Below are 20,552 nucleotides of genomic sequence, written 5' to 3' on the forward strand. Positions count from 1 at the left end.
ACTATTTACACTTTATTTGGTGAGTGATGAGGTACATCGGCAAGTGCCTCCGAGAAACTGGAGAAGTCAATTTCCTTGCCAAACTTTGTCGCCACGACCAACCCCAGAGCACGTTTCTGTAGCATCAAAGATTATGTAAAACAGATTAGAAGCACTAATGTGTCATCCTCTTCTCTTGTAATGCATTTAGGTGACAGTCCAACATACCAGTCGATTCAGTACACTAATATCTTTGCTCTTTGCTTGATCGCTATTAGGGTCTAACAGGTGCACTTCTCTCTGTGAGACATCAAAGCTGTAGACAAACCAATACCCCTCTGTGCATACTGTCACAAGTATCTAAAACGAATGAGGTATAAAAAAGATAACACACAAAAGGTATGTAACCTGATTCTACATTTTTGGATATTCAACATCTAATAAAAAAAGGCTTTCGATTAAAGGTGGTAATTGCATACCCAATTACAATTCGCGGGATCAACCCCCGTATTGTTATTGCGAATTTTGAATAGTTTTTCAGTTTAGCAGATAAGCTAGCATCAGACAGCTTGTCAAATTTTCCCATTTTTAAAATTCCTTCCTACAACCAATAACATGGGCGAGTAGGAGCAGTGTAGATGACATCAGTAATAGTGCGTTGGCTCGTAATAGCAATTTAGATATGATGCAGAAAAAATTGTAACACATAACAGGATGCAGTCCAAATTTCAAACTCACAACAGTGAGAGGTTCAACGATGTAGCGTTCAAACTTCCTACTTTTGGCAATTCTTCCACCCCAATTCATGAGACGGGCAAACATGTCAATCACCTAATCAATATCCAAGGGTGTCCAAAAGATGTAATTGATTGTTACAATTGCATTTACATATCACTAATCGGATCAATAAATTCATAATCAAACATTTTGAATAAACGTAATAAACTACTGACCCGATTCGACACATGCATGCCATTTTCAAGTGTCTTCAAGTGAAGCCGCGTCAGCGAGAATTGAAACATTTGAATAAGTATGTCCCTATCAGATCCGGGACACAATTTAACGATTTACTAATAATTAATATTCGTATTCCAACAAACAGATATGTAATGTATATGAAGTCAATGCTCATCCATTTTCATACAGTTTTCCTGTGCCATCTTACAATGAACCACATACGTAGTTATTGAAGTGAATGGACAACAAGGTCGAATTAATAGTTTTGTCAAGAATCTTACTTGGAATTTTTGTCAGGGTTCCATGCATATGCAGCCACATTTTTTTCATACATACTTACTGTCACACGTGCTGTTAGAATGTACTCCGCTGATCGCAGAACGATGCTCTTCTTTGTTGCACGTGTAGACTTGTGCTTTATCTCAATGTCAAGACCTCCTAAAAAGCAAAGAACATGCATTTCAAATGCAATTTTTTTGTAGTTGTATAACACATTGTAAATCATTTTGTAACACTCTTCAAACAGTTCTGTATTAATTTTTAAACACACTATAATTTCCCAAGAACTATTTTGTACCAGTCTTAACCCTCACTATAACTGCTAAAATAACTATTTTATAACAGTTTTCAAATACGCTGTAACTTCCCAATAACTATTTTGTGAGGAGACTTCAAACACGTCGTAACTAACAGTCTTCAAATATGGAATTGTGTATTAATTTTACACTGTAACTTCCCAAATAACTATTTTGTAACAGTTTTTGAACACACTGTACCTTTCCAATAACTAGTTTGTAACAACTTTAAAACATTTCGTAACTAACAGTTTTCAAATATGGAGTTTTGTATTAATTTTCAAACTGTAACTTTCCAAATCGCTATTTTGTAATAGTTTTCGAACACACTGTAACTTTTCAATAACTAATTTGTAACAACCTTCAAACACGTCGTAACTAACAGTATTCAAATATGTAATTTTGTATTAATTTTTAAACTGTAACTTTTCAAATAACTATTTTGTAACAACTTTCGAACACACTATAACTTTTCAATAACTAGTTTGTAATAACATTAAAACATTTCGTAACCAACAGTTTTTAAATATGGAGTTTTGTATTAATTTTCAAACTATAACTTTTCAAACAACTATTTTGTATTAGTCTTCGAACAAACTGTAACTTTTCAATAACTAGTTTGTAACAACCTTCAAACACGTCGTAACTAACAGTTTTCAAATATGGAGCTTTGTATTAATTTTCAAACTGTAACTTCCCAAACAACTATTTTGTAACAGTTTTCGAATACACTGTAACTTTTCAAAAACTATTTTGTAACAACCTACTAACACTTCGTAACTAACAGTTTTCAAATATGGAGTTTTGTATTAATTTTGAAACTGTAACTTCTCAAATAAATATTTTGTAACAGTTTTCGAATATACAGCATAATTCTCAATAAATATTTTGTAACAACCTACAAATACACTGCAAACAGTCTTCAAATATGGAGTTTTGTATTAATTTTCAATCTGTAACTTTCCAAATAAATTTTTTGGTAACAATCTTCAAAAACACTGTGACTTTCCAATAACAGTTTTGTAAAAGTTTTCAAACAAAGTATAACTAACAGTTTTTCAAACACACTGTAACTTCCAATGCAGTAAAAATAGGGGGCAATCAATTTTACAGCGACATTTCAAACCCATATAGGTAGTATCATTATGGTATAAACAAGCTTACCGTATGTGTGTATAGTTGTTCGTCATGTTACTTGAATTAGAATCTTATAAATAATACAATTGTACCAACCTTTTCGCTTTCGTCCATATGATCGCAACCTACGTGGTGTTTCTGGCTCATACAGATGTGGCGTCGATGCACTAGCGTTCAAATGTAGTTGCCCCGTAGATTGACCTTCTTCGGCAGGTTCTGTGACATTTGACCTATATTGCTCCTGCTTTTGCTCTTGAAGGTGTATAATGCTTCCTTACTTAGTTGTTGTCATGGTGGCCTTTTGTTGCAATCCCTGACTGATGTTTTTGGGCCCGACTGATGAGGTAGGAATTGGATTCTCCATGTCCATTATATCTTCATTTAGCTCTGGGTTTGGGATGGCTTCAATATTTGTCCTCGTATTAGCATCGTCTTCTTCATTCTGCGCTGCATTATGCTCGTCTTCTTCAGACCCTTCCGCATCAATTTCATTAGCATCATCATCCTCATCATTACCCCCTTCTTCGGCAGATTGAAATTTCAGCTCTTCTTCAGTATCAGGACTCTTGTGCATTGTATAGTCCTCATGTACAGGTTTTTTTCCTTTGTCCAATGCTTCAGACCCAGAAGTGGAAGCTTTTGCTCTCGGCTGAGAATAGAGCATTTCTGCAATCTTCAATATCCTTTGTTGGCTACTAACAGCATTGTTTATACAGCTCATTCAGTTCAGCCTGCAGTTACATGACGACATTACCAATCCATAAATGAATCACATGCAGTCAAGAATGGAATACAATACAGACATATACAATAGTACATCTAAGTGAAAGTTATAAATTTAACATTTGTACTGCTGGCATACGTTCTATAACTGTAAGTTCTATGGCAATAAATAAAATGGTCACCGTGAAGATTGAATGTTCATTTATTTATAACATGATTATCCAAAAGATCACTATATTTATTTATTTACACGCATGTGACTTAATTCAAGATAACTTATTTGTTCAATATAATATTGGGATTGGTTTCATATATTAACATGTAATTGTATGTAGTTACAAGCTCATAGGTCTATCAATGACCCATAATGTTGACAATAATATGCAGTAATTACGTCAAATCAAACAATAAATTTCGCTAATCATGAAACAGGTCCACTTACACCGATATCGGCATGCCCGCTGTTCATCATCATCCCTACCAAATCAGGGTGTAGTTCAGTACTCCACGCACCATATTCATTCTCTTCCGGATCATTTCGTCCAACCTTTAACATCAAATTAAACCAACCATTTCAATACCAAAGTCATGTAATACATACACCAATACTTTTTATATGAAATGAGGTAAACAATAAATAACATGTTACCAGTTTTCCTTTTCCATAAGCCCCAAGATTTCTAATCTCCAATGCATCCCTTTCAAAGATTAGAGCATCTGTCCATGTTGTTGCTCGTGGCGTAGTCCTTGGCACTTTATGCTTCAGTATTTGCACCCGGTCAAGATAATGAATCTGCAATACAATAGAGCAATTAATTCAACTACAGATAAACTTTACCGCACATGAACATCGTTGTACACACATTCATTTGAACATAATCTAATCAATCCGTCGAACTAAACTCAACAGAACATGAAAATGCATACAATATTTTACATACACTCAAAAGTGATTAATTTCTGGTGCATTATCTAACCATTAAAGCATGTTTCAATCATGACTACAACTACCAAATCTTTCCAGCAGAACGAAGATGCAACCGCCAACGTATTGGTGCTGCTTTTCACTTTTCTTTTGTACCTCTAGCACCTTATTGCACAGTACGATCCTGACATACTCAACCCAGTTCAATGTAGCCACCCTATCAACCAAATGCGTACACGTCCAAAGCTTTATTTTGTGCTCGGCTCTAGTACTTGGAACCAGTAGACATCCACAAGCAAATGCAACAAATAGTCGTATGAATTCTTCCTCTGCATTCATGGCTACCAACTCATTTGGCAGTTCTTTCCATTTGTATGTCCTACGACTTGGTCCGGTTCCCCCAACCTCGGTTGTATCAGTGTCTTCAACTGGAACGGAACCTTCGTTTGGGATCCCCAGGATTAAACTAATATCCTTTGATATTAAAGGCAGTACACCATCTCCATGTACATTCAAACTGCTCAATGTCGGATTAAAGTTATCGACGAGCCAGGTAGCTATGCCACTAGGAATCCAGTGACACTGTATGTCTAGCAGCCCTCCAAACCCTATGTCTCTAATCTGTTGCTTCTTTGTTTCATCGATTCGTGAAACTAAGCTTGACATCTGCTTTGGCGAGCAACGGATAATGTACCTCCGATTCTACACCATTTTTTAGATATATGCATTAGAAAAATCGAGAAGTTTGATTAAGTGTTTGACGAATCGTGACGTGTATTTACCTTAATCTGAACCCGTGCCTTTCGCACTATCGGCTTTCCAAGACGTTCCATTTCTTTCTCATACTTTTCTTTCTCTTTCAAATACTCCTCCTTTTGTTTGCTCAATTCTTCCTCACTCAACTTATTATATGCTGCCCGGACAATGTCATTGTACTGTATTGAATAATCAAAGTCAAAAGACACGTTAAACTAAAACATAAAACAATTGTTCGCTTCACTATTTTTTCCTTAGGCAACCCATCAGTTCAATTATTGTAGTGTTTATTTTGTTAGAACAGCATACCTCTGTCAACTTAACACCTTTTGCCGAAACCGTGCGTTGATACTCTTTCCTGTCCATATTCAAAATTCCAAAGTTATTTGTGTTATTTAACAGCATTATTTTTTCCTCAAATTCAATGCTTTTATCTGAACTTCATCCATGGATTCAATGATGGGACTGGTTCTGTAACCTCGCTTGTTTTCGCTGCCTGCATTTCTTCCTCTCCATCTAAACGATCATTCCTTTTATTGGTTCTTTTCCTTCCTATCCGACCCTTGCATAATCAACATTGTAATACATTATAATGATGACAAATCTAACCTACCACGACTATACATAAGTACTGGCCACTTACCTATTCAATGAATTGGGTGGTGTCCCGTGTTCTGTAGCACCAATTGTTTCAGCGAGTTCTTCTCTGTCTCCTTCCTAAAGTCTGCTTCCTGTTTGCGTTCTTGCCATGTAAACTAATGTTTTTTACAAATAAATTGTACTTCAGTTCCAAAATTTCATTTCCAGCCACAGGCATAATATATGATGAAGTACTGCTAAGCATAATATATGAGCATCAAATATTAGTTACACTAGTTGTAATACAACTTGTAACAATTTTTCCCACACTAAGTAAGTCATTCTTCACAGTTTGTTATTTATTTCAACTACCACAAATCTACATAATCTGTTGTCCTACCTATCAACTTCTACTTCGGATCAATTTCTTCTTCTATTTATTATGCTATTGTACAATACCAATGCAGTAGAAATAGGAAGCAGCCAATTTTAGAGTATCTTCATGTAATTTTAGAGACCAGTTGTATTACTGTCATTTCTGACCTATTGTGCGTACCAACTATCAAACATGATGTCCAACCACAACAATTACTGTACTAGTAATCTTCCTTTTCACAATTTTTTTGCCACATCACCAAAGTTTCTGTTACTTATGCCTCATTTAGTCATACCATAATCTATTCTCTTACCTATCGAGTTTGATGCAATCCACTTCTCCTTTATTTATCACCCTATTCAACAATACGAATGAAGTACCAAACCCGTGGAACAATTTCAAAGTATGTTCAGCCAATTTCATAGAACACTACTAATAGTGTCACTACTGCATCACTGCGTGTAACAATTATCCAACATTATGTGTACCCACATTAACTAACAAGATTCGTAAAGTATGCCAAACTTCACAATTTGTTATTTTTTCTGCCACACATTGTCAAATTATAACATACTCTCCTACTTATTGAGTTTCATGCAATAAACTTGTCTATCTAAGCACTATGCTAGTATACAATTCCAGTGGAGTGACAATCACTTTCTTGCAATTTCAGATTATGTTAGCGCAATTTTACACACCATTCTCAATGTGTCACTAGTGACTCATTGCATAAACGAGTTATCCAATATGATGTGCAAACACAATACCTATCAAGACTTGTAAACTTGTTTTCACATTGAGTATGCCAAACTGCACAGTTTGGCATACTTTCTACCTGTTATTGTCAAATTATAATCTGCTATCCTACTTAGCGTGTTCGATGCAAGCGACTTCTTCTTCTACTCGCCGTGCTATTGTACAATTTCAATAAAGTAACAAACACAGGGTGCCAAATTCGCATAATTTTGTGACATTTTCACACACCACTTTTGATGGTGTCACCGTTGACTCATTGCATGCAACAGTTATCCAACTTCATGTCCAAATACAATATCTATCATGACTCCTAACCTTTTTTCGACACTAAGTATGCCAAACTACATAGTTTGTTATTTATTCTACCTATCATTCTTGAAATTCAAAATACTCTCCTACCTATCAAGTTCGATGCGATTCACTATTCATTTCTTTTCTATTCATTCTTGTGTTTATAGCATGAAGTAAAAAAAATGAAGCATCACATTCATGCTTTGTACGCATGTTCATCTCCCTAGCCCCTCTTATTTCATACTTTTTTATTCTATTTCCTTCTATTGTTTGGTGGATGGACCTTGATTTAATTTCATTCAATTAAGGGATTTCACTCTACATCTGCATAACAATTTCACTCCGTGTTAGTATTCTTTCACATAAATTAATACATTTCCAACATGCTATAAACGACGCCCTTAAATGAAATATCTTGTAACCATTTCACTTCACTTTGTATGTCTCCCTTAACAGTATGTACCATCTTAGAATCCCATGTCATGTTTAGTCTCCACTCAGGAAGCATTACGTAACAAAGCCTACACCAACTTCTCCCTTAACAGTATGTACCATCTTAGAATCCCATGTCATGTTTAGTCTCCACTCAGGAAGCATTACGTAACAAAGCCTACACCAACTTCATGCACAATAACCATAACAATCCCCAACCCATGCACGCGATTTTGCAAGCACTTGGTGTGCAAAATTTCCAATACCTTTCTTCCCCCCATGTTGGTAGTTATAATACCTATTATGTGCAACCGAAGATTCCAGTTTGTTATCCATTTTCCACTGTATTACACAATTATTTCAACCAAAACTGCAATAAGTATAATCAACCTACTTGTTCACAACGATGTATACAACAAAACGCAACTACAAGTCAAATCGATCCACAATTTATATGATACCATTGATGTTTTCTTACCTGTGTTTCTTTTGCTTTGTCTCTTCTCCGGATCTCCCAAACTTGTACTTCGTTGGTTTCCCGTTCACCTTTCTCAACCGCTCTGAAATTTGAGTACCAATCCTAAACTCTCTCCTTCTGCCACTACTTGTTGCTTCTCCTCACCGTGATTTTCCTTCGCACCCACTCTATTTCTACTACTTCTTCCTATCACTTGTATACTACCTGGCGATTTCCAATTTTGTGATGTTATTTTCCCCTTACTTTTCTTTCTTGCTTTGTTTTTACAATTGTGCATCAACGAATATGGGCAACTATTTTGGAGGGAGTTCGACTTACCTTTTCGTTTTGAGGGTTCACTTGGGCGGGAACAGACCAACGTTTCATGAAACGGTCCGTCAACTCTTTCTCTTTTTGTTTTTCCCGTTTCTCCTCAACACGGCATCGTTTTACCCCAGAGAAAGCCTTGCTGACTTGGCTCATTTGTCTCCTCACGTTTTTGATTGTGAGGAGACCGTTCAGGAGCGGTCGGCCTGACGACCGCTCCTGCCCCGTATCCGCAGGAGCAGTCCTCAGAAGGACCGCTCCTGAACGGTCCCCTCACAAAATCGAACGTGAGGCGAGAAATGGTCCAAGTCAGCAAGCCTTCAGGTGAGACCAAAACAACGACGTTCTATTAATTGAGAAGGGAAAAAAAAATCTAAAATCGTATTTGGGGTAACGGCAAGTTACGGAACGGCAGCAACGTTGGTAAGTGTCCTCCCGCCCAAAATGAAAGGTTGAAAATGAAGGTTCCCACTTAGACCCTCTCCCAAACCCACGTAGCAGTTGCCACTATTCGAAATTCATAACTATCAAAAAACTAGGGCAATAGACGAGAGGAGAAATAATAGAGAAAAAGAGGAGATTGGCAAGAACAGTGTGACATTGGAGTCAAGCTGTGGAACTGTGGCATTGTTGAAGGCTGAGCAGAGGAAGCAGAAGGAAGAAGTTGTGGTAGAAGGCCAATTTTGTTGTGAATCGGCTTTAGTAAAAGAAGAAGAAACGTGAACCTCAGCTTCAAAGTTGAAGAGCGTGGGATCCTGAGTAGCTAAAGACCACAAATCGTAAAGGTAAAACATGTGGAAACCTGGGATGCATACAGTAATGTGTGTAATTTATACTTCAAAGTGGAAGGACCTTACTTGTGGTTGTTTTTGGTGTACACTATGACGCTTTTGTCTATAGTAAGTAAAAAAGTTCAGCGTGATAGAAGTGTTATGTAAAATTGTATGTGATCATCAAAACAGGAGATGGGAAAGGAGGGGGAAATCTTGCGGCACAACTGCTTGATAAAATGTGTGAATGGGTTTGGGATTTCGTAGGCGTAAAAAATGGGTGTAGATGCTGAATTACAAAATGCTAAGTAGATAGTACAATGCGTTGAGTGTATCATACACTGCGAAACTAAATAGTGACAAGATAATTCAGTGCAATGAAGGGTAATATAGCACGTTGGCTAAAAATTATGTTATGTAGGAAAAAAGTGACATGGAGAAACATTGATACGGTGTGTTAAAGTGTAAAACATTAACATAAGAAAGTCAAAACTTGTGAGATGTAGTACATAGTATAAGGAAAAGATCTAGAAAATGACAAAGGGTAGAGGCGAAGGACAAATTAGAAATGATAGTCGGAGATTGGTATGTTATATTTGAGATTTCATTGGTGTATGTCTAGTGTATCAGTTGATGTACATGAACATAATGTTGGATAAGTCTTACATGTCGTGGACTAATAGGCACAGAGAAGCAAAGAGTAGAAATGTTAGTGTAAAATTGGTATGTCTCATTTTGTGATTTTCATTAGTGTATCTGTTCTATTAGTTCACGTGCATGAAGACAATGTTGGATAAATCTTACATATTGGTGGATAACTGTTACATGGTGTAGATTAATAGGTACAGGACAGAAAGAAAAGAGAAATGTTAAGACTGAAATTTGAATGGCGTATTTGGGACTTCATTGATGTATGTTTATTGTATTAGTTGTTGTGCATGAACAAAATGTTGGATAGATGCTACATGGTGTTGGATAACTGTTACATGGTGTGTATTAGCAGATACCAGGCAGAAAGAGAAGAGAAATGTTAGATTGAAATTTGAATGTCGTACTTGGGACTGCATTGATGTATGTTTATGGTATTAGTTCTTGTGCATGGACAAAGTGTTGGATAAGGGTTACGTGGTGTTGGATAAATGTTACATGGTGTGGATTAGCAGGTACCGGCGAGAAAGAGAAAAGAATTGTTAGATTGAAATTGGAATGTCATATTTTGGACTGCATTGATGTATGTTAGATTGTATTATTTATTGTGCATGAACACAGTGTTGGATAAATGTTATATGGTGTGGATTAACAAATACATAGAAGAAACAGAGTAGAAATGTTAGCGTGTAACTCGTATGTCGTATTTGAGACTTCGGTGGTATATGTTTATTGTATTTGTTGTTATGCATGAACAGGATGGCACGAATAAGAAGCGAAAGACGGAACAAGAGTTTAGGCGAAAATGAAGGAATAGAGGCAGCGGGTACAAGTGAAGTTAGAGAACCAGTTCCACCTTTGAATGCGTGGATGAAGTTTAGGTAATATTGATGTTTATTGAAAATAATAATCATGAGTAGAATGCACAGCTAATTGGTTAATATTTAATGTGTGTAGGAAGGAGTATCAAAGCACCGTTCCAGCGAAAGGCATTAAGATAACAGAGGTATGTATTAAGAACTAAATAAAGCATTAATTGTTTATAGTTGTTGCACGGTAAAAGTAAAAAACACTATTAGAAAAGGGTTAATATCAGAAACCTCCCTTGAGGTTTCTTTTAATCACACCTAGCACCCTCCATGTTTTCGAAATCACACTTAGCACCCCTGCAATGACAATTTTGGTGTCATTGTCAGCATCTCTATTTCAAAATGATAGCAAAAAAATGAATTGTAGGATAGAGACTTTATTTTTGTTCCACCTGTACCCATAGCCCAAAAAGAGTTTATTTCCTAGTAGCAAAACAGGTCTAAATCTTGTTTTTTAGTATATGTAAATGATCATCTAATAAATAATAGGATAGCATCAGGGTTGTAACACAATTACATATCTTCATACACCATGGAGTATGCTGATATGTATCGTTTGGAGGGATGCGAGGTAGGGAAGGGTGTTAGATCAATCATCCTTGAATAATGTAACACGTTTTGAACATTCTGTAATTTTATGTAAGTTTCTTGTATATCTTTACAATAGATTGCGTCTCTGCTATTAAGGTTTACAAATAATTCACGTAGAGTTACACATTATTTAAAAAATATTACATTGATCCGAACGGGGATAAAAAATGTGAGTATGGATTCTCATAATAGCAGCAATAGTTTCAGAATGTGGTTGTAGTGGTAAATAAACTTGTTCTTCCATATTTGGGAAAATGCGGTCGTATAAATAGCTTTTTTCTGCATCGTAGTCGAATGTAGTTTGTAAGTTATTAATATTGCAATCCTCAGTGTCTAGATTATTGCTTGTAGATGGTGTTTTGGAAACATATGGATTGCGATACCCCATTATGTAGTAGAAATGGCTCGCTTAGGGTATATACTCATGAATTCCCATCATCTTTGAACTACGTTTAGATTGTGTTATTATGTAGTTAGGAATTGCGATTTTGGCAATGGCACTATGTCCATTGCCAAAAGTTAACATTACTGGAAACGGCATGACTAATTAATATTAAGGAGGGGGATAAGAACAGTTGTTAGATCAATCATCCCTAAATAGTGTAACATTTTTTCATCATTTTGTAATTTTGTATAAACTTCTTGTACATTCTTGCAACAGAAGTGTGATAAGTTGTTAGTGTAGATATGGGTATAGTATGTAATAATCGTACTTGTGTTGGTAAGTTTTACAGATAGTTCAATTAGAGTTACACGTTGTACAAAGAATATTACATAATTCAGAACAGTTATCAGCAGTTTGTCAAAAGAATTTTTTGATTTTTTTTTTATCTTTTTTGGTATGCAGTTTTCTTCTTAGTTCTTGTAGTGGAGTATTGGTCTCCGTATACTGCATTGATTATTTTTAAATTATGACCGTTCAACTTTGGTTATGGTATAACAATACTTATCCGAATTTCTTTTTGCCTCTGAACGAGTTAAGGTTGTTTGTGGCATGGGATAGATGTTGGTGATTTTTGGATAATTTCTCACCTTTTGATTAGGAGAACCTGTCACATCCTACTGTCGGGAATGCTATGTGTTATTTCGAAAACTTGGAGGATGCTACATGTGATTAGAACAAACATTAGGGGAGGTTTCTGATATTAATCTGTGTTAGAAAATGTTGAATTACATATAACATGATTCACGATTATATGCATCCAATGCAGTATAATAAAATGGTTAAAGCAGCATATGATAAGTTGAGCGAGGAAGAAGTCCAGAATCGAAAAGAGAACTATCGAAAAGAGAAAGAGGAGTACAAGAGAGAAATGGCGCGTCTTGGAAAGACTATACCGGAAAAACAGCAGATTAAGGTAAGCACAAGGCATGGATGCTGAAATAGGTTGTTACGTGATAATGTGTGTATATCTAACTAGTTTTTGTGCTTGAACTTAATTATAGAATCCGAAATACACCATTCGTTGTTCACCAAATCAGATGGTTTGGTTAGCATCGAACATTGATGAAACAAAAAAATAGCAAATCAGAGATTTGGGGTTTGGAGGGCTGCTGGAAATAAAGTGTCGCTCCATTCCGAACGGCATAGCAACCTGGCTGATCGACAATTTTAATCCTACACTAAGTAGCTTTCAGCTACATAGAGATGGTGTGCTACCCTTAACAGCAAAAGACATCAGTTTAATCCTTGGAATCCCAAATGATGGCCCCTTACCAGTTGAAGATACTGATAGCAGTGAGGGTGGAGATTCTGGACCAAGTCGCCGAACATACAAATGGAAAGAGCTGCCCGAAGAGTTAGTAAGCATGAGCGGTGGGGACGAATTCAAGCGACTATTTGTTGCATTTGCTTGTGGATGTCTATTAGCTCCAACTACACAGGTTGAGCATAAAATTCGGCTATGGGATTGCACGAAGGTGGTTACTGAGGTGCCCTCATTAAATTGGGCAGAGTACGTTAGAAATGTACTATGCAATAGGATATTAGAAGTACAGAAGAAAAGCGGAAAGCAGCACCAATATATTGGGGGTTGCATGTTTGTCCTACTGGTAAGTTTAGTTATGTGATATTGAAAGTTAGTAAGTGATCTAAGTAGTAGGGGATGCAACGAAAAGAAATTTTAAGTAGGCACATGAAGGTTGTTTATGCATAGTACTTGAATTGCAGGTGATATAATTGATGTGTCAGTGTCTAATTATATTGCAGGTGCATTACCTTGATCGAGTGACAATACTGAAGCACAGAGTGGCTCGAGTTACACCAAGAGTAAAGGCATGGACAGATGCTTTAATTTCAGAACGGGATGCATTGGAGATCGATAATCTCGGAGGTTATGGAAAAGGAAAACTAGTAAGAGCGATAACTTTTTTTTGATGGATTTTAACTTACTAGTTTGTATGTATAGGCCACACATACCATGTACTTATGAAGTGATGGTTTGATTTTGTTTTCGTAGATTGGGACGCATGAAGAAGAAGAGGCTGAATCTGGTGCACAGATAAATGAACTACCCCCTGAACTAGTTGGAATAATGATGGACAGCGGGCATCATGATATCGCAGTAAGCTGCCTAACTGTTAAAACTGATACTTCATTATGCGCTATTGTTGCTTAAGTTAAAGTTATACATTTTTTATAATTTGAACAATCATTCGTAAGCAGCCACAGCTACGTAACTTAGGAAAGTAATGTTGTCAAATACAATCATTAAGTGTTGACGTACAGCATACAATCATTTTGCGTTTGCTATGCTTGACATACAAAATCAGGAAAGTTAGTTGTAAATCGACAATGGGACAAAGAAGTAGTTAAGCTTTGTAAAAAGGTGGGAAGATTTTTCGAACGCCGATCATAAATAACACTAGTGCTCAGCTATAATCTAGCTACATTTGAAACGTAGTGTGCTCATGTCGTTTGTTCCATATTTTATGACAGAAACGAGAGAGAAAAAAAATTCTCGAATATTATTCATGCAAAATACAAAGTTAATTGTATACTTCATGCAATTCGTGTGCTAAATACAGCTTAGTCATTTTCATGTAACTTTTCTTGAAAAATATTTCACCACCTGAAAGCGAACAGGCAGATTTCATGAGGTCCATGAGTAAATAATACAGATCAATGCATAATATGATGAATTCATCTGTTCAGATTAAGTCGAAACGGGCTATTCATTGTGGTTTGTTAATGTATAAGCAGGTTGAGCTTTCAGAAGTGTACAGTATGACAGTGAGTTGCCAAAAAAGGATATTAAATATTGCAGAATTGTTGTGTTCTCATCCTAGGGCCAAAACAGCAACAACAGAGGTCGTTTCAAACGAAAAGTAGAAACAAAGGATGTCTGATTCAGAGCAAATACATCTTGATATGGACAGTGAAGATCATTCGGAATATCAATCCGCAGAAGCAGGAAAGGACTCCAATGCTGACGATGACGGTGATAGTGAAAAAGAACAAGATGCAGGCGGTAATGATGATGACATTGGGACCTCAACCAGAGCAATAGATGAGACTGAACCAACAAATCGACATTCGATGGGGCAGACGACAGTTGGAAAAGAGCAAAGTGGGAGAACCACTGATGGGAAGGAGGCAGAAAATATTGGCAACACAAGTGATGGGAAGGACATTTCAGACAGTGTGTACAAGTCAAATGATACCCCAACAATCATCCAAGATGACTCAACAGGTCCCTTTCGAATTGAGCATCCTTTGGATCTGCCACACACACCGAGAAAGTTGCGGTCTTATAGTCCCAAAAGGAAAGGTTAGTGAACAAAAAAACAGTGTCCTGAATTTGATGTACAAGTACTCACAAATTAAATTTATTATGTTGTATTCAGAAAATAGAAACCTTGATAGTATTTAGTCTGAATTAATAGTTACATTTGAGTTTTGCATATGAATTGAAGAATTCTTAGCTGATCGGTTAAACGTTATTGCAATGTGCTGCCCCATTAAATTTTTGTATAACATGTATACTTAATCATTAGGGTTAATATCAGAAACCTCCCTTGAGCTTTCTTCTAATCACACCTAGCACCCCTCATGTTTTCGAAATCACACTTAGCACCCCTGGAATGACAACTTTGGTATCATTGTCAACCCCTCAATATTTTTGTTTCACTTTTACGCTCCTTGTGAACTCTATTTATGTAACTCACATCCCTTCAACTTTAGTAACACTACAATATCGTGCCTGCACAGTGTAACATGTTTTGAATATTTTGTAATTTTATATAAGCTTCTTGTACATCTTTATAACAGATTGCGTTTCTGTTATTAAGTTTTACAAATAATTCACATAGAGTTATACATTGTTTAAAAAATGTTACATTGATCTGAATGAAGATAAAAAAAAAATGTGAATATGGATTGTCAAAATGGCAGCAATAGTTTCAATATGTGGTTGTAGTTGTAAATAAACTTGGTCTTTCATTTTTGTGAAATTGAGGTAGTATAAATAGCTTTTTATGCATCCTAGTTGAATGGAGTTTGTAAGTTATTAATATTGCGATACCCTATTGTCAAGTAGAAATGGCTTGCTGATGCTATATACTCATTAATTTCCATCATCTTTGAATTACTTTTAGATTGTGTTTTATTCACTTAGGAATTGCAATTTTAGCAATGGCACTATGTCCATTGCCAAAAGTTAACGTCACTGGAAACTCCATGACTATTTAATATTAGAGAGTGAGATAGGAACAGTTGTTAGATCAACCATCCCTAAATAGTGTAACATTTGTTGAATATTTTATAATTTTATGTAAACTTCTTGTACACCATTACAATAGAAGTGTGATAAGTTGTTAGTATACATATGGGTCCAATATATAATAATCGTATTTGTGTTAATAAGTTTTATAAATAGTTCAATTAGAGTTACACTTTCTACAAAAAATATTACATAATTACAGAATAGTTTTACATAATTTAGGGAAAACCTCAAGGGAGGCTTCCGAAATTAACTCTACATAAATAGAGTTCACAAGGAGGGTAAAAGTGGAACAAAAATATTGAGGGGTTGACAATGATACCAAAGTTGTCATTCCAGGGGTACTAAGTGTGATTTCGAAAACATGAGGGGTGCTAGGTGTGATTAGAAGAAACCTCAAGGTAGGTTTCTGATATTAACCCCTAATCATTATTCTGTCAGTGTGAACTACATAACATTTTGATTTTCTGATGTATTGATATCTGCAGCAGTTGTTGAAGATGAGAATGAGCACAGGCCAGCTCGGGCAACGAAGAAAAGCAGCATGCTACGGTCAGCCGAGTACGTTCTGCCTTCGCACGTGACAATCAGCATTTACGACAAAAGGATCGCTGCATTCGCATGGGAGGTACATAAGAATCCCAAGTAAGGTTCCTATATATTTATCATACGATTATGAGGTTATAATACAGGCACTTAAGGATTTATTGGTGCCACTATTTGTTAAATGCATCCCTCCAGTCCATTCGTAATCAATTCATGCATTTTTATGCTCTTCGAATTGTAATTCAATTTAGGCTAAAATGGTATCAATTATAACCATAAGATTGTAACATTTCTCTCGAGTTACGTTTCTTGAACATCCTTTTTGTAATGAAGAACTAGCATAAGGTAGTAAAATTGATGAATATTAGGGAATGCATGGTTTATTAGCGCTAGTATTTGTTGGCTGAAGTTGAATGTAACTTTATGATAAAGCATTTACTTTTTTGTAGAACATGGTTGCTAACAACTGCCAATTTTAAAAGTAACTCTTTGTCTGACTTAATGATAGGGAGACACTCATTCAGATGTTCCAACTTTCTCTAACACGAGATGACCTCAGGACTCTTTGTGATGGCATGCATGTCTCGACTCGGGTTAGGCATATTTTTTCAGCCCGAGAAAAAATACATTGTGTTGGTTTGGTAAGGTAAAGCGATACGTTTTCCAAATGGCAGTAACTAAACCCATTCTGTTACTTGGCTGTAACTGTACGCAGGTCATGGACATATTTGCCAGGCATATAAACTGGGGTGGGGAGGCTAGTACAACCAGTAGAGTCAAGCGCTATATTGTCGAGCCTATAGCAGTTGTAAGTATTAAAATTGTTGTTAGATAATGACTACCATTCAATAAAATATTATCAAAGTTTTGCACAAATGCATGTACCAATCTATTACCCGAGTCAGTGAAATTCACCCTAAACATCTATATCCCCTTGTACTGATTGCTAACAGGATGGCATTTTGAATCTTCGAAAATTCGAAACACAACCCGATGACATCCTAACTACTAAGCTTATGAAGTTGTTCAAGATCCGAGGGCCTGATAAAGCGGCTGATCCATCTAGGTGTCAGTTGGTATGGATATAACCTTATCGTAACTATTGATGAGACATGCTATATATTGGCAAGTTATTGGTAAACTACTCTATTATGCTCGTGCTGATGAAATTTTTTTTTATGCTGCAGATTCTTGTTCCTGTTCTCGTAGACAGCTGCTGGTTTGTGTACTCCTTCCATGTCTCACAATGCATAGTGCATCTTCTAGACCCTGACCCACAACAAGCAAAGAGCAAAGATATTACAGTTCTAAAGCGCTTGGTATGAGTGTTTATAGGAGTTGTTCATTAATTTTTATCATACAAATAGTTACTTGACTCTGTTTCATGCAGCAACGTGCCCTCGGACTGATAATGGCAGCTAAATTTTGGATGGAACTTGACTTTGCAACTTTCAAACTCTTAGTTGCTGATGTACCTCATGTGTCACCCGATCGCATGTAAAATATGGGATCTTTCAATACTACCCCGATACCTTACTATTGCAAATACTGTATTACAATCACTTTAGTATATTGTCCATATTTCTGAGTCACAATATGTTGATCTGTACAGGTTCGATAGTGGAGTTTTCACGATGACCTTTCTTGAACACTGGAGTGGAAGATTGGATGTGCGAATTACTGAGGTGTGATCATATTCTATAACTATCTGTTTTTGTACTTGTGGCAATAAAACGGGTAATAAATACCTCAATCCCCGGAGTTTACTAATACAAGAGGTGAAATTGTGCAGGAAAATGTTGCGAAATATCGAATTATGTACACCGCGCGGCTTTGTAGTTCGGTGCATAATACAAAGTTTCAGGACACTATTGTCGCCACGGTTGGGAGTAAACAGTAAAAGGGAAATAGATCATCATAGTTAAGGATGTAAATTCAGGACTCTTTTTGTATAGTAGCAAAGGATGTTTTTAAACAGTTGTTTTTCGACCTGGCCATATTAGCTACGAAATGTGCGTCTTTTTGTAACATACTGTTTATTTATCGATTTTGGCCATAAAATGTGATTTTAAGTCATGTATTTTGCGTTGTTCAAGTTGCAGTTGTCAGTAATAACATTAGCCGAACATGTATTTGCAAGTATATTTTCCGTAACTCTATGCCAACTACTTGTAATACGGGCACTATGAAGAGTATTGACAATGAAGACCCATGGCACCAATGCCATTTAGATTGTGGTACGATGAAAAGTATGGACAATGAAAAAAATTAGTTACATTTTCAAAGCATTAAGATGCATCCTTGAAGTCCAAACTTGGTGGGAAGGACGCTGCCCTTCCAAATCTTCCTATTATATGGACCAAAGACACCATTTATTGTCACTAATAACCTCCCTTGTACAAGTATTTTTATAAAAACAAAGCGTAACTATATGCTAAGAACTTGTAATACCGACCACAGGCATTAAAGTTTGGAGGTTTTATTAACTGTATCCATTTATTGTCACTAACTATCACACTTGCTCAAACGTAACACTTCTTTGAACAAGGTGTAAAGCCACGTCAACTACTTGTGCATCAAATATTAAATATGGGGTCAAGATGATAAAGTATGTGATGATCCAATGTACAGGTAAGGCATAAAGCATGAAAAAATTCTTGTTTTTAACAACTACTGCATGAAAGAACTTTAAACACATATAAACGGTATACGGAAGGTCGGAACCCTCAACCAACGCACGTTACCTGCTGAGTTTTTGTTAAGTTCATTTCATGATAAAAGCTGAAATTGTCCGTAATTGTTTAGTAACTCTCCGTAACACTCATCAAACGTCTCGATACTATCTCTTGTACGCCTTGTACTCAAAGTTGGTGTACAGGTCATATGGACATGATTCCCAAGAAAGGCTGTTACTCTATAGATTTCAATCCCGTCACCTACTTCCTGGCATGCCTATTTCATAGGTGCAGCAATGCAAAATTAAGGACATACACAGGAAAGGTTCCAAGTGCAATCGTTGCTGAAGGTGTGTGCATTTTGCATACTCCATAACTCTGTTTGCACATGGTGTAACTCCCTTTCGACAACGTGTAATTATAGTACAAAATTAGAAGAGTTCCACACATTTTGTTATAAAATGTGGTATAAGATGATATCTAAACTGGACTAATTTTGTTTGGCCGAATATTAGCCATGAAGAGCTCGCAAATGTGTCGTTTGATGTCTGAGATGCTTTTGTGTTAGATCCCAGTCAACATGTTACTTATTTCATACTTGCTAATTTCTTTGCAGCATCTTTGCTAGTTTATATCGTCCAGGAAAATATATTTTTCACCCCCAATGTTTAAGGTGTTAACCAATTTCATCCCTAAAGTTTCATGCACAACACATTTTATCCTTGTAATTTTATAATTTTGATTAATTTCATCCTTCAAGTTCATAAATACACATTTCATCCTCATAATTTCCTAAATTTGGCAAATTAAGGACAATTGGTAGAATGTCAATCAATTTGAATGGGATAGCGTCAATTGATCACAACATGGCCATTAGTAAAAAAAAATTGGATTAACTAAAATCTCAAAAATCTTTTATTTATTCACTTTCTCATTTTAGTACAAAAAAGACTAAGAAATTTTTAGCCACCATTACTTTCTTCTTAATCACAATGAGGTACACGAAAATATGAGAAAAATATTAATGCAAAGAATGAATGGTTTGGATTGTCATTTATTTGCAAGATTTTGTTTTGTTGTATCATATACGTGTTTTTCAACCATCTATTTATCTTTCAATCTATTTATTTAGTCTCAAATATATCATATCACCACTTAAAGGGAAAAAAAGATATAGTCTTGTATAAAAAAAACACTTGTTGTTATTTCTATAATTTAATCAATAATTGAATTAAGTATTAATAATACCATCATGAATGGGACATGTGATGATATTATGTCTAAAATGGTTAACAATCCTTTCATTGGTAGGAATTATAAAATTATGATGATGAAATATGTTCTACATAAATTTTAGGGACAAAATTGTTCATAATTACAAAATTATGAGGATGAAATGTGTTTTGTGTGAAAATTTAGGGACGAAATTAGTGAACACCTTAAATATTGGGGATGAAAAGTG

General features: G+C 35.9%; 1 protein-coding gene across 1 annotated transcript in view; it reads right to left on the reverse strand.

Moving 5' to 3' along the window:
* Nucleotides 1–18,703: 18,703 nt before the first annotated feature.
* The window catches only part of LOC113780662, a 3,898-nt gene continuing 2,049 nt past the window's right edge, over nt 18,704–20,552 (reverse strand). Inside the window, exon 2 of the mRNA XM_027326444.1 lies at nt 18,704–18,762. Coding sequence (XP_027182245.1) covers nt 18,704–18,762 — 59 coding nt within the window. The remainder of the gene's footprint in view (nt 18,763–20,552) is intronic.

The sequence above is a fragment of the Coffea eugenioides genome, chromosome 8 (assembly GCF_003713205.1).
Source record: "Coffea eugenioides isolate CCC68of chromosome 8, Ceug_1.0, whole genome shotgun sequence".
In the NCBI taxonomy this organism is placed as follows: domain Eukaryota; kingdom Viridiplantae; phylum Streptophyta; class Magnoliopsida; order Gentianales; family Rubiaceae; genus Coffea; species Coffea eugenioides.